The sequence below is a fragment of the Zingiber officinale genome, chromosome 1A, assembly GCF_018446385.1.
Source record: "Zingiber officinale cultivar Zhangliang chromosome 1A, Zo_v1.1, whole genome shotgun sequence".
NCBI lineage: Eukaryota > Viridiplantae > Streptophyta > Magnoliopsida > Zingiberales > Zingiberaceae > Zingiber > Zingiber officinale.
Window position 1 is genome coordinate 154,828,150 of NC_055987.1, and position 15,188 is coordinate 154,843,337.

Sequence of the window (15,188 nt, forward strand, 5' to 3'; positions counted from 1 at the left end):
GATCTTATCTTTGTCTCTGTCAGCTACATGATTGTTTCGGCGCAACCCTCTGTTGTCCTTGTTGTCAATGTTTTTTCGTATGCTAGTGTGTTAATACGACCTGCTAGGTGTTTTATTTCCATTGCAAAAAATAATGAATAAAAAAGTAAGATAAAAAAAGGGTTAATTGGAGAACTGCCATCCAAGAAATGGAACATTGGACACTTTTTCGATGTTATTATTTTGCAACAACAAAAAAAAAAGAAGGTATTTTGCTCTATCTCGTCCCTGGAATCCTGTTCTTCCCTTCTTTAAATGCAATCTTGGTTGACCTTTGACCTTTCTTTCTTCGTGAAATGAAATAGTAGATTTTACCTGTTGAGTTGCCGCTTCGAACGAATGCTCATGTTTGATTTGTTTTCCGTATTTCTGCATTTTGGTTTAGAATTTGCTGCTCTTTAAATTTATCTTACTTCACTTTCTAAATGCATATGTTGCACTAAATCCTTCCTACTTCCTTTTACCTTGTTAAATTGAAGCATGAACTTACTGGATGTTTCATATTTGTTTCGTTGATTTTTATTTAACGATGCATTGGAACTTTAATAGGCATTGAGGACTTTAATTTCGGTATGCTTGTAAGTTTAACTTTTCTTCATTCCTATTTTATTAATGCAGGCTAGCTTGGTCACCGGGTTGTTACTGTGAAAGCATGATGTGTGTGGAAGGGGCATCTTCGGGTGCTTTATGTCTTGTTTTTATGTTATTTTTTGTTCCTCATTGCCTTTCTCAAAAGCTGGAGGCCAACCTGTCTGCGCTGCTTACTATTGATGCTTCACCTCAATCTAATCATATGATTCCTGAGACTCTATTTGGTATTTTTTTTGAGGTCAGCAACTTCAGTTGGCTAAACAATTTACTCTTAACTCTGCTCACACAATATATTAGGAAAAGCCTCTTAGGACATGTCCAATTCTTGAGATTTTTTACCACTGTTTATGCTTATTCTTTCCTTTGCTGTATTTATGTTACAGATAACGAACAAAGAGGAATATGTTACTTTCAGATCATGTGTAATGATGTTAATTCTACACATGAGTTCAAATAGTTTTACTCTCAGTTTTGTGATGTAGGTGAATTTGATGATTTTTATTGTTTTTGTCAATTAAATTCAATTGTTTAAATTGCCTGTCCTTTCTTGGTTCTATATCAGGTCCATATCTTGTAGTGTAAAAGATACACACACACCACAAAAAAAAATTAAAAAAGGAAAACTCGTTTCCTTCCAGCTTTTCATTGCTAAGCTCAATCGCCCTTGATGTCTGTCTAAGAATTTTTTTTTTTTTGCCAATATGCATCTACTTAAGTGTAAATCCTTTTTTAAGCTATGTAAGAAGTTCATACATGGTCGGTGTAAATCTTTCTCTGTGGTGTCTAGGCTACGACCCTTAAGGAGACACTATTTAGACTATTCTATTGTTTATAGAAATTACATGTGTATTTATTGAAATTTACTTGAATTCAGGAAATTAATCATGCTGGAGCTGGTGGGATATGGGCTGAGCTTGTGAGTAACAGAGGCAAGTTAAATACTCATCCTGAAATCTCAGAAGAAAAGTTTTAGTTAAAACTATCATGCTCTAGTGGGTTTGCCAACTAAATTTACTATGATCACTATTACCTTTGATGAATGATACATTTAGTTACCTGAGTGCATGGGAAGGCACTTTCTATTTGCATATGTAACAAACCTAGAGGTCACTGCATTTTCCCTCTCTCAATGCTCAGTAACATCAAAAGATGCTGCAAGTTTCTCTTGCAATTTTTCCCCTTGGACTGAAGGAAGCATTTATTATCTCACCTTACATGGAGTTCAATGGAAGGAAAAGATCATGCAATAGAGGTTAATAGTTTGTATCTATAGCTTGTCGGTTTTTTAATTTGTTATCATAGACTGTTGGAAGAATTGGCTCATAGCATGCCAACTTGTGCTAAGTTGATTTTATCTATCTAGTTTTCAGCTTTTTTGGTCAGTGTAACTACACTAGTGGACCTAGCAATTGGTATATTTTACTATTGTGTCAGATAGGAACAAGGATTACTTGGGTAACAAAATGACAACTCATTTTTGGAAAGATATTTACGTGGTGTTTAGGAGAAGCATGATGATTATAGTGGGAGTCTGATGAATTTCAAAGTAGTTAAGGAACAATGGAATATGAACGCAATAGTTAGACCTATGGATTTTTGAGATCTAGATTTAATTGAGTATCACTGAGGAGGTCTGAGGTTCCACATTTAGAAGAATAATCAGATCATTTTGCAATTTGATATACTGGATGATCTAGGAAATGCCAAATTGTATTGAAGCTTGTTTGGAGAGGCAGTGGATAGATCTCTATCTTCTTATGTATTTAATCATGGTGGTTGGATGAAGGGAATATATGGTTCTTAATTTTTATGTTTTCTCAAGATTTTCACATCACCAATGTATTGCAATCAAGTAAAAAATGTCTATCTTCTAATGTTATAGACCATACTTCCCACTTAATGGTATAAAAGTAGTGCGTTCATTTTAACTATGATTGCTATATCTCCTTGGTAATATTAGAGGGAGTGGCCTTTTACCACAATAATCCTGATCATTACACAAATGTGCAAATTGTGTTGCCAAATGGCATAATTTTTGTGAAAAATGGAAAATAATATGGTGTCTATGTAAGTATTAGATTCAAATGTATTGTGCACTAGGAACTAACAGGCAATATAATTACACATGTTACCTTCTCGAGAACAGGTAAAGAACACAGACTTATGAGTTATGTCTTGATATGTAAATGATGTCAAGCTGTTTGAACTAGAGTTGATATGCCTTGTTTGACATCAGGGATAAATATGCTAGTTATTTTCCCTCCATGTTTTGGCTCTCTTCTATATAGAGATTCTCGCTTCTTAAAAGTACAAGGCTCATCATGTGTTCGCGGAAGATCTATAAATAACACAAGTTTAGCAGATGTTCAGATTGATTTTCATATTGGAAATATTCATTTCAGGTTGTGTGGCTTTAATATCTAAGACATTGGGTCACCCAATGCTTTTCTTTTTAAATCCTTGAAAATGATAGGAGTGAACTAATATTCAATCATAGCTTTTGGGATATGATTTGATTTAAAGAATCTTAATCCTTAATCATTTGTTAAATATCTCAGGTTTTGAAGCTGGTGGTCCTAGCACACCTTCAAACATTGATCCGTGGGCCATCATTGGAAATGAATCTTCCATTTATGTGTCAACTGAGCGAACATCTTGTTTCACCCGTAATGAGGTTGCACTGAAGATGGAGGTACTCTGTGGCGAAGGGGAATCTGTTGCCTGTCCTGATGGTGTGGGCATATATAACCCTGGATTTTGGGGCATGGTATGCATTTTGGATTTGCTAAACTTGTTGATTACCTTTTGAATTAACAAGAAAATATACTAATCTGGATTTTAGAAAAATCTGTAATAAACTTTTAGTAGGAGACATAAGACATTTCTTTATTTTTGCAGAGCATTCAATTCTCTTTGCACTGTTTTTGTTCATGTTTCTTCAAACATTTTAATCATTACTCCATTCCATGGTGGCCTTATTTTAGGGAAGTGCTTATTTTTAAAATTTTATATGATTAACATGGGTCTTGTAGCAGTTAGAACTCGTTCAATTTAATACATGGAAGTACATGATATCTGCATTCTTTGTCTTAATACATGGAAATACATGCTATCTACATGCATAGTCTTAATACAGTAGGTAGAGAGAGTCAAGGTTTTGTCTGTTCCAGATTTATTAGGCCCTTCATCTAATTATTTGACTAGACTATAGTTTCCAAGCAACTGATAAATTTTCTGTGGCTAACATTTCTTCCCATTGTTTTCTTATTGGCATTCTCCAGAATATAGAAGAAAAGAAGGTATATAATCTTATACTGTATTTAAGATCACCTGACTCTATAGATATATCCGTTTCACTTACAAGCTCAGATGGACTACTCAAACTGGCTTCTACAAATATTGTGTGAGTGTCTGTATTGGCTTAAGCATTTCGTATAATCCTTCAAGCTTCAGATATTCTAGATTAAAGTTGAATCTCCTTTTGTTATATTGTTTTTGGCAGAGCTGATGCTTCAGATGTGTCAAACTGGACAAGGGTGGAGCTACAGTTGGAAGCTATAGCAACAGACAGAACTGCGAGGCTTCAATTGACTACTACGAAAAAAGGAATTATTTGGTTTGATCAAGTTTCGCTCATTCCATTAGACACTTATAAGGTATGTTTTGTATAAAATATTCTGGGATCAGTTTTACTAAAAGTGAAAGAAAATTGAATCAAGGATAATATATATGGAAAGAGGAAAATAAACAAAAAGGGGCATTCTAGAACCATCAGCAAAATGAGTTTCATAATTTGTAACTTAATGATTTGGTTAATCTAGGATCAGTTTTACTAAAAGTGGAAGAAAATTTTAATCAAGAGAAACCTATATGGATAAAGAGGGGGGAAAACAAAAAGGAGCACTCTGGAACCATCAGCGAAATGAATTTCATAAGTTGTTACTTAATGACTTGGTTAATACTCAACAACCCAAAGAGTATCTTATATTGTAACTTAATGGTTTGGTTAATATTCAAAACCCAAAGAGTAGTTAAGCAAGTAGTAATCATCCAAGGATAAATTAAAAAATTAGTTGAACAGGAGGTTGTCTTACACTAAAGTCCGCATTTGGATCCTCTATCTTCATAAAATTGGAACCTTTCTATTATACAGGGACATGGCTTCCGTAAGGAATTGATATCAATGGTCGAAAATTTGAAACCACGATTCATTAGGTTTCCAGGTACGAGACTAATTTCATTGTAATTGAAATTTTATATGTCGGCTTATGTTTCCTATTTATAACTACTAATTTTTGTCACCTAAACTATTGACTCATTAAATCATATGAAATTTTAGGAAGCTCTAGATTAGTTATTCCTGAATGGAGATATAGGCTGAGAACATGGAGAATATAAAAGTATATGTGGAAGATGTAAATTTGGGGAGGAAACAGATAGTGCATTATGATTTTGGACTTTGCTACATCATTGTTAAAACTCATTTTATACAATTATGTGTAAAAATTGGCATGCTCGCTCAAACATTATAAAAGACTGTAAGATGCTTGATATGTCAATGGAAATTGAAGGATCATCTTCCCCCCACTTGTAGCAGAATTAAATGGTGGAATGTTAAATCAAAATTGTGGAAATGACCTTTATAAATTTAAGATTCTAAGTTGACTAGAACCGAGGTTTAAAATTTCATCATGTTGGGTATTGGTCCCTAACTAGAATGAGATGTAATGTCGTTTTGATCATGCCAAGCCCTAACTACAACAATGATATTAGAATGAGGACGAAGAAGAAGAAGCTTCACTATGGTGATCCCTAATAATGACAATAACTGCAAAGTGTATGGTACTTGGATGCAGAAGAAAGAACCACTGAGACCTAGCTTTCTTGGATGTAGAATGGAGAAAGAAGAAGCTTCCTTTTGAGACCTAGCTCAGTTGAGAGAGGAAGAAAAAGATTTGGAGATCTATGTCTTGACACGGAATAGAGGATGACAATGAAGTTCTTGTCCTGATGGGGAACAAACGAGAAGATGAAGGGTCATCTTCTTTTGTGCTTGCTGAAGCTTCTCTTCCTCGTGCTTATTAGACGTGGAAAATGGCATGAAACCTATCTTCCTCTTTGTTCATCATGAGCAAGGTTTTGGGTATTGCATATGGATGGCAGGTGGAATGTATGTTTTGCCCATTGTTGGCTAGCACAAAATAGTTTTTTTAAACTGCGAGTAGAACTAAGATTGAATATAGAAGTGTAGGATTAGAAATAATGAAAGGAACAAGTGATGGTAGAATAATCATAAAAAAAACAATGAAGGTATCTTTCCTCGAATAGATTGGGTGCTTAACATCGAGAAGAATTCTGCTACTCGTGTAATCTTTGTGTCTTTTACGATGATGAGAAACTTATATTAGATTTTTGTTTCAACAAACCTGATTTATGGGCCAATTCTTAGGAGGTAATGAAACATCCTCCAAAAAAGTTAAGGTAATCGAGATGAGAATGTTGATATAATTTGTAATTTGGAAGACGTAAAATAAAATGTTATTATTCGTGAGCAATTGGATGATGTCTCAATCAAGATTTTGGATTTGAGATTATTAAAAGGGTATTTTCTCATCAGTTAATTTGTTATTAGTTCCTTTTCAACTTTTTTTATACTTATCATTTTGGCTAAATGTATAGTTTACATTTCCTAATTTAGTTGTTGGACTTATTTTATCTTCATATTTGTAGGAGGTTGCTTCGTCGAAGGTGAGTGGCTACGTAATGCATTTCGGTGGAGAGAAACCATTGGTCCATGGGAAGAGAGACCTGGGCACTTCGGTGATGTGTGGATGTACTGGACCGATGATGGGCTGGGATACCTTGAGTTTCTTCAGGTTTAATTGGGAAACACTTTAGATTCAAAATAGGAACTTGGAGGTTCTATTATAAAATAAGGTAACAAAATTCTGTAATTCACCAAAGGTTTTTGTTGTCGTGATGGTTTGTTGCAGCTTTCTGAGGACATTGGTGCAGCCCCCATATGGGTATTCAACAATGGTATTTTCATCTGCATAATAGATTAATTGCTTAAATATATAGCATTTGACACTTCTCATTTGTGCCATATTAATTCAGGAATTAGCCATCAGGATCAAGTGGATACTACCAGCATTTCTCCTTTTGTGCAGGCATGTCTTGAACATATATCTTTATTGTCTAAACACTATTGAAATTTAGGTCACACATTTCTTTTCACTCTGTGGTTAAATCTAACTAGTAAGGATTTGCTGGCTTAACAGACGCAACTTCACATAATATCTATAGTCTAAATGCAAGGACACTATACCTTCCTTGAATAGATTTTCCTCATCACAATTTAAATCATCTGTAAAAAGTATCTTCTAAAAATTTCTTATAACTTTGCTTTATTCAGGATGTTTTAGATAGTATTGAGTTTGCTAGGGGAAGCCCTGATTCAAAGTGGGGCTCTGTTCGTGCTGAGATGGGACATCCAGAACCTTTTCAGTTAGAGTATGTTGCAGTTGGAAATGAGGACTGCTGGAAGAAAAATTATCGAGGTGTGCTATGTTCTGTTATTCCTATGGTCCTTGACATTCCGTGTACACAACGGGCTGACCAATATTTTGAAAATGAGATTGGCATATGCAAAGGACATTTTTAACAGATGAGGACCTTCTGGCAATGTTGGAGCAGGTCAAAGTACGACTGCAGTGGAGGAAATGACTGGAGAAAATGCCGAGGTGGACCTCCCAAACTGGGATGAATCACTGTGGTGGAAGCTGTCTCCCTATCAAACCAACAAGAAACCTCTCCATTCCTGCTGCCCAAGGCCCTTGTAGCCCTTGGGATCCATGGTTACACTACCAAACATTAACACATGTCCAGGCAGGCTTTGTGAAGTTGCCATGTGCAACAAAACCGTCACATGCCCTGTTGGTGACATCAGCTAGTTGTCCAAATTGATGACATTTCATTTTGTTGGGAAACTGTGAGTGAGCTTGTCTAATGGTGAGGATTGCACACAGGGCAAGCATCATCCTCGGTAAAGCGACAACCATCTCCCATATTCATGCTGGAATGACATGTCATTGATTGATGCAACTGGCTAACATCACCACTAGGGCAAGCAATAATTTTGCTATCATCAGCACCAACACGTGTCAATATCATAGAACCCATCTAGACAGATGGCATCGTCTGGCGGTGGAATGTGGATCTCAAGGCCTATAAATAGGGACTTAAACAGCAGAAATGGAAAAGGTTCCTCATAGAAGAAAGAGAACACATTTCCACCACATTGCATCCCAGTTTAGGAGATCCACCAATTTTCTCCAGTCCTTTCCTCCAATTTGGTCCTACTTCTGACCTTCTCTGGCATTGCCCTCGTCGTTAAAAACTCTCTTAATAGTATACATGTATTTCTTACTAAAATAATAGTTATGCATATTAATTTATGTAGCGGGAGACCTATAGGCTATAGTATTATTATGGGTAGGTTCTATAACTTGATAGCCACTTGACTGTTATCTAATGCCACTGACTGTTATCTAATGCGTTAATGCTAGTGCTACTGCCTTACTGGGATAATTGGTCTGCTAACCTAACTCTATTTCTATGCAACTCTTTAATACACTAGTAGTATAATAATCAGGTCAGCACCTTGTGAGTTTGCAACGAAATGGAATGTTTTCCATTCTATATATTTATATTTTGGTAGCCCACCATGCCAGTTTGCTTAGTAAGTATGCATTTCGCAAAGAGGGTCTAAATAGGGATGATCTTGGAAGTATTTTCATTTTTTAATTGGGTTCTTAGGCAGTTAGCTTCTCTAAGTTTCTGCAATGATGTCAGCCAAGTCATGCTTAAAAGCTAACCACAGTGGAATAGTTATATTGATCCAAGGTCTAGTAAATTAATAGGAAAAATAGCAAATGAAAGTTCAAAATTAGAAATAGCTTTAAAATGAAGTCTTATCTATACCGAATGGGTGTTCCATTCTAGTTTCTAGTGAATTGGTATTGATCCTAACAATTCTGGGGGAATGTATTGCCAACATATCTCTTCCAATCAGGATAAAACTTTGTAGCAAGTCTCTTAGAAATAGTAGTTTTGCTAAACTATCAACTTCATGCAGTTTGGAATGATTTCTGATCTTTCAAAAGATAAGATTGGCAATAAGAGAGCCATTCAAAGCAGTTTGAATGCATTGTTTTAATACTAGGTTCATATCATTTGGCACAATAGTCAAGGTAGTAGGAGTTGACAAAGGCACAGCTAATACAAAAGTTGGCTCCATTAGATGGGTTAAACTGTTGATTTATGTCAAAATAATTACAAGGGATTATTTGCGCCTTGGGTGTCTCTAGAGCTTGTGGCAGTGCATTGATTTATTTGGAATCCATTCCATGCCCACATGTTAGTTGCATTCTCACAGGTCTTAGAATTCAAATCTGTAGTACAGTGTTTTCCCCCTGATATCTTGAAGGTAGTAACTAAATATGGTTGCTGAGAGTTCCATGTTTGTCAACATATTTATGAAGCTTTAGAGTTGAAACAGTCTCTTCCTCATTTAGCATCTCAAATACGAGGACCAACAGGATCAAAGTTTATTCACAGGATCAAATCTTGCTATATATAGCAGCTATTTTTTCCTCCCTTACATTTTTTTTACATTTGATTTGCATAATAACATGAATTTTTAACAGATTATTTGCTTACCACGTTTGACATCCTTCAAAATTCCAACCATCAATGGGGACCATTTTCTGTTGCCCATCATCTGACTAGTTTTGAATGAAACATTGAGATGGATTAGGCCTTTGGCCTTCCTTACCCTTAGAAAAGGAGATAACTAAACATATGTTGCATGCACAATTTCCCAATCATGTTTCGTGCTTGATTATAGTTCGTAATTGAAATTTTAGCTACCAACCAAAGTATTAAAATGACTTGGAAAATTTAGATTCATAGCATAAGCAAGAAACATTTAAAGCTGGGATGATAACTATTGAATTTGCCTTGGACAGGGAATTACTTGAAGTTCTACTATGCCATAAAAGCGGTTTACCCAGATATTAAGATTATTTCAAATTGTGATGGTTCATCTAGTCCACTGGATCATCCTGCTGATTTTTATGATTACCATGTAAGTCACATTGTGCTCATCTACATTTATTTTTCGTTTTGTAGATCTAACAAATCAATGTAAATCATCAAGCTTTAGATGGTGACAAAAACATGACGTTTCTTTCATAGGTTTATACCTCAGCTGGCAATTTGTTTAAGAGAAATAATCAATTTGATCGCACATCACGTACTGGGCCTAAGGTATGATAGTTCAAAATTTAATAAATTATGTGTGCCTGTTGTAATATAATTTTGGACTCATAAAAATTGTGTACAATGTTGTTATTTTGTTGTAACAATCACAGGCTTTTGTTAGCGAATATGCTGTGACTGGATCAGATGCCGGGAAGGGTAGCCTTTTAGCATCACTAGGAGAGGCTGCATTCCTCATTGGAGTAGAAAGAAATAGGTAATGTCATCATCAAGATGCTTATTTGTTCAAGTTCTTTCATTTTTATTTCTAAATAGTAATTTTCTGCAATGGATATTAAGTCCAGGATTTTGCCCCAAATCCAGATGAACTGAATTTTCTCACATAAAAGATGAGTTATTTGGGGGAAAAAATGTAGGATCTTGTCTTAGTTCTGTTTTTTATTTTTTATTTTATTGTTTTTTTTAAGGCTACATTCCGCATTGGAGTAGAAAGAAATTGGTAGTGTTGTCATTAGGATGGTTATTTGTTTAAATTCTTTCATTTATGTGTCTAAATAATAATTTTCTGCAAAGGATATTCAGTTGTTCATGTTGCATTGGCCAGGAGCTGAACTGATTTTTTCACATAAAAATGAGTTATTGGAGAAAGATATAGGATGTTGTCTCAGTTCTATTTTTATTCTTCTTTTTAAATTTCCCCAAAAAAAAATTGAATGTGGCCTTGGTGAGGCTTTTAAACTTCTATTTGATTTTGTAAGTTTAATTTTTAAGTTTATTGACAAACCCATGGCTAGATTGGGATAACATTAAGGATCTTGTTTCAGGGATTTTTTTTTTTTTTGCATGAAAATTTTTGTGTAAACTTGGTACAGTTTTTAAATGTGTTAATCTTTTATTTGACTTTACATGCACAATTTTAAATTTCTCAACCAAAGCCTGGTAAGGGATGGACAAAACAGGGTTGGGTCAAGTATTCATTGTTTCTTCAAATAGTATAGATGTTTTGTTGTTAGAGTTGTGTTTATTACCTATTTATTAAAAACAGAACTGGGGCCAGGTTAGATGTTGTAGGTATTTTAATTGGAAAATCAATATCTCAAATTCCTCTAAAGAAATTTTGAGGTTTGCTTGAACCTGACTCCAATGAAACCTCTTTATCTCTCCCTCTTCCTCTTCTGAATTCTGGTCAGTTTTCTACACAGTCCTAGTCAGATATCTTTTGGGGCCATCTAGCCCGATGCAACTAACTTTATGGAATCTACGATTGATCGAGTTATTGGATAAGAAATTAAAGTTTTTGACCCCTTGGTGGATCAGACATGTGTCTGTCTTAAAATGTGCATAATATGCATTGCCGATGTGACCTCAACAAAAAAAAAGTGAAGGATTGAAGATTAGCTCTGATTCTTGTTACGAAGCCGCAAGTGCACGACCACTTCGTGAGTAATAAAAATATATCGAATCATAGGACTGTTAATTAAACACTAATTAACTTTAAACAACGAATTATCTAGACAATCGGAAGTTGGTTCACGAGCATTGAAAATTAGGAATTAACAAGAGAGAGGGAAAGAGAGAGAAGAGAGAGGGAAAGAGCGCAAACGAACAAAGAGGTGGAGGTAAAGTTGGTTTGGGGTGATTCTAGGATTTTGGTTTCACTATGATACTAGTTAATGTCCCTATGAATTGTTCATCTCTTGAACTCAATGCCTACACTTTTGTAGAGATTCTAACCAAAGTCCGGCACAACCCCGTGAAGATCGCATCGGAGAGTTTACCCAAGTTCTAACATCATTAAGTAAAAGAAGTAACCCTAGAAAGTTTAGTTGAAGGGATACCTGAGGCCCCCCGGTCATACAATCTTTAGAGTTATCTAATGTACTTCATAACGGTAGATTAATGCAATTAAGTAGAAGATATAACCTTCAAAGTCCGGTTAAAGGGATACCCTCTGTCACATGCCTCCAGTTATACAATCGCTAGATTACGTAAGTCACTTCCTAACATTAATTTAGGGAAAACTCACAAACTCTAATTATACTCCCTTTAGAGAATTGACCCCCGTTTCAAGGAAATACGGTAGAAAGTAAGGGATACCCTCTGTCACAGGTCTATGATCATACAATCCAAAGCACCTCCTCTATACAATGACCAAAGCTCTACATCTAAATGTATTGACCTCACACACATTTCGCCAAGCACATACAAGGCACAACACATAAGAACAAAGCTATAAAACATATCATAGAACAAAGAAATGGCTAACTACATCGTTCATACATCAACATTATATCATAACTACTCCCTACTCCTAGAATTCGAAGAATCTATTCCATTACTAGAGAATAGAACCAAAAGATGAAGAAAGTAGCAAACTACGACTCAATATATAAAAATAGAGAGGAGAGAGTGTTTATCTTTGAAGTCTAGCGTCATTGGAGACATTCCCTTGCTCCGGAAGAGGATGGATCGTTGACAGCTTGAAGAATGAGGCTCTAGGGTTTCTCCTAGAGGGGAAAACCCTTTCCAAAGGAAGGGGGCGGAGTCCCCCCAAACCCAGGATATGCCCTAAGGGGAGAAAGTCTCTGGGGTGTGCCCCTCGTTTTCTCCGCCACACGGTCATGGTGTGTGCCGTGGAGTGGCATAGCCAACCCGTGGCATTCATTGGATGAACGAGGAACGATTGTGCCTTTTGGCATGGCCGGGCCATGTCTACAACTCAGATGGGAGGCATGACCATGCCTCAGGGTATGGCCAGGCCGTGGGTTTTGCTAAGGATGAGGCACGGTCGTACCTTATGGCACTGCCTGCTTGTGTTTTGCTCTGGAGACCAAGCACGATCATGCCTCAGAGGCACAGCCTACCCGTGATTCTTTTTGGAGGAGGCACACAGTCGTGCCAGAGGGCATGGCCTGGGTTGCAGATTTTCTCTGGCGCCCAATTCGCTCCATTTTGTGCTCCAATTTGAGTCCTGTCAATCAAAACAAGTAAGGAGCAAACCTCTGAACAAGAGGTGTAGAAGTATGACAATATAATGAAACAGGTGCAATAAATATAGATTATACTCATTAAATACAAGTAGGCATGCATCAAAAAATGCCTGAAAACATATATAATCTATGTATATTAATTCTTAAATGTGTTTATTTCTTGTATGGCTGACTTTACAAACATATTAACATTTCATAGAATTCAGAGCAGGATACCTTCCATTTATCCAACTATAGATCTAGTGGGGACTCTTAATAATATGTTATGGCTTGTGATTTCTTATTTGATGCTATTCCATTAAGTAAAGGCTAATCAAGTGGTTAGTCATGCAAATAGATCAATCTGAATAAAAGTAAAAGTGAAAAACTAATTATCTCAACATTTGTGATGAATATACTAGAATTTTTATACCCTGTTCAATCTTAATTCAATACAGATATCAGATTAGATACTTCTTTACACGAATTGTGAATAATGAATAATGGATTCTTACTATCACAATTTCTTTGTTTCTTTCAAATGCAGTGATGTTGTATCTATGGCAAGTTATGCTCCTCTTTTTGTCAATACCAATGATCGCAGGTACTGCCAATTCTCCTCTCCGTCATAATGATTACTAAGTTCTGGAATGATAATCTTTTTGAATGCTTGAAACCTCCATTGCCAATCCCAACTCTGGGGTCATGTAAAACCATGCCATAGGAGCATAGATTTAGCTTTTTGGTATAAAGATTAGACAGATCCATCTAGAACTACTTACGGCTGAAGTTACCAACCTTTGAAGTGTATGCTAGTCTTGAATGGCCATGCCAAATTAATTTTTAAAAAAATTGAACTGCATCGAAATCAATATTATCAGTCAGTCTATTTTTCGAGGAAATAGTTTGGTGGATGTAAATCTGAACAATTATCTGTTACATAAGAATTCAATTTTTTTTTCCAGATTTCCCTCTGTCACCTTACAACTCTGTGGTTGTACTTAATCATCCAATCTTACTGGTGTTCTCTCTCTTAAACTCTTATTACTGGCTATTTCTGTGCATTTTGCAGATGGAACCCAGATGCTATTGTCTTCGATTCCTGGCAGCAATATGGAACTCCGAGCTACTGGATGCAATACTTTTTCAGGGAATCAAGCGGTGCGACTTTTCACCCTTCAAAAGTTCAAACCAACTCTAGTTCGTTGGTTGCATCTGCTATTACTTGGCAGGACCCAGCAGACAATCAGAATTACTTGAGAATAAAGGTGGGAATATTATTTGGTGTTACACTCGGTCATCCGTATAACAAATGCTTGATATATGTTAAAGCAAAAGGTAAAATTTAATAGAAAGTCCGTGCAGGTCGTCAACTTTGGGAAGGATAGTGTGAGCTTGAAGATCTCCATTAATGGACTAGAATCTGCCATTAACTCATTTGGATCGACAACCATACTCACATCCGATAATTTGATGGATGAAAATTCCTTCGCATTACCAAACAAGGTAATTTTTGTTGTTTGAAGGAAGCTCCCAGTTTCACATCAGCTAGAGGTCCTAGTAAAAGGATCTTAGATCTTAAGAAAGCTTAAATCGCAAAACCATGATACTATGAGTTCATGTATTAATCACTATGTTTGAACCTTTTTTTTTTATTATTATTATTTGTTAACCTTCTTTGTCTTCTGTTTGTAGGTGGTGCCGGTTTCAAGCGTATTGCCAAATGCAGGGACCGCGATGGATGTCGTAATTGCTCCACAGTCCCTTACTTCGTTCGACCTGCCACTAGCTGCCGCTGAATTCAGATCTGCAATTTGAAGCTTATCAAATGCATGTGTGAATAAATATCAAGGGTTATGCTTCTGCTTATGTACCAAAATGGGCGTGTTGTTCTTCCATCAGTAAAATTAACTGGCAATAAACCTTTATCACACGAAATGACTTTGATGATTGTTCTGATTATACTAATATGGTGCCTCATGTGTTATGCATCACCATTTTCCTTTTTTTTCTTCTGAAAATAAATCTCTAACCATGTGCTGAATGTGCCAAAATGTTCCATAACAAATCTAAATCCATCTTATTTGCCACATCAATCTTAATTATCTGGACAATTTTTGTACGGTTATGATTTTTGAAACAAAAATTAAAGTTTTTGACTTTTTCTTATGAGTAGATGTAGAAATTTTTTGATCTTCAAACTTGGGCTATGGTAGATTCAATGTTACATATACACGTATAAGGTGTACTCAATGTGCTCGAGCTTGCGTTAACTAAATTTGTTAGAAATGATACCCTGGGACGATG

The 15,188-nt window shown here is 35.9% G+C and overlaps 1 protein-coding gene across 1 annotated transcript; it reads left to right on the forward strand.

The window, feature by feature from the left end:
• Nucleotides 1-196: 196 nt before the first annotated feature.
• LOC122038086 (alpha-L-arabinofuranosidase 1-like) lies at nucleotides 197-14,983 on the forward strand. The gene is made up of 18 exons (XM_042597665.1): nucleotides 197-246; nucleotides 658-868; nucleotides 1,505-1,559; nucleotides 3,189-3,397; nucleotides 3,912-4,033; nucleotides 4,133-4,286; nucleotides 4,784-4,853; nucleotides 6,361-6,506; nucleotides 6,624-6,669; nucleotides 6,748-6,800; nucleotides 7,046-7,190; nucleotides 9,660-9,778; nucleotides 9,889-9,960; nucleotides 10,065-10,168; nucleotides 13,429-13,485; nucleotides 13,954-14,149; nucleotides 14,247-14,387; nucleotides 14,577-14,983. The coding sequence occupies exons 1-18, from the start codon at nucleotides 212-214 to the stop codon at nucleotides 14,697-14,699; spliced, it is 2,058 nt and encodes a 685-aa protein (XP_042453599.1). The 5' UTR covers nucleotides 197-211; the 3' UTR covers nucleotides 14,700-14,983.
• Nucleotides 14,984-15,188: the final 205 nt, after the last annotated feature.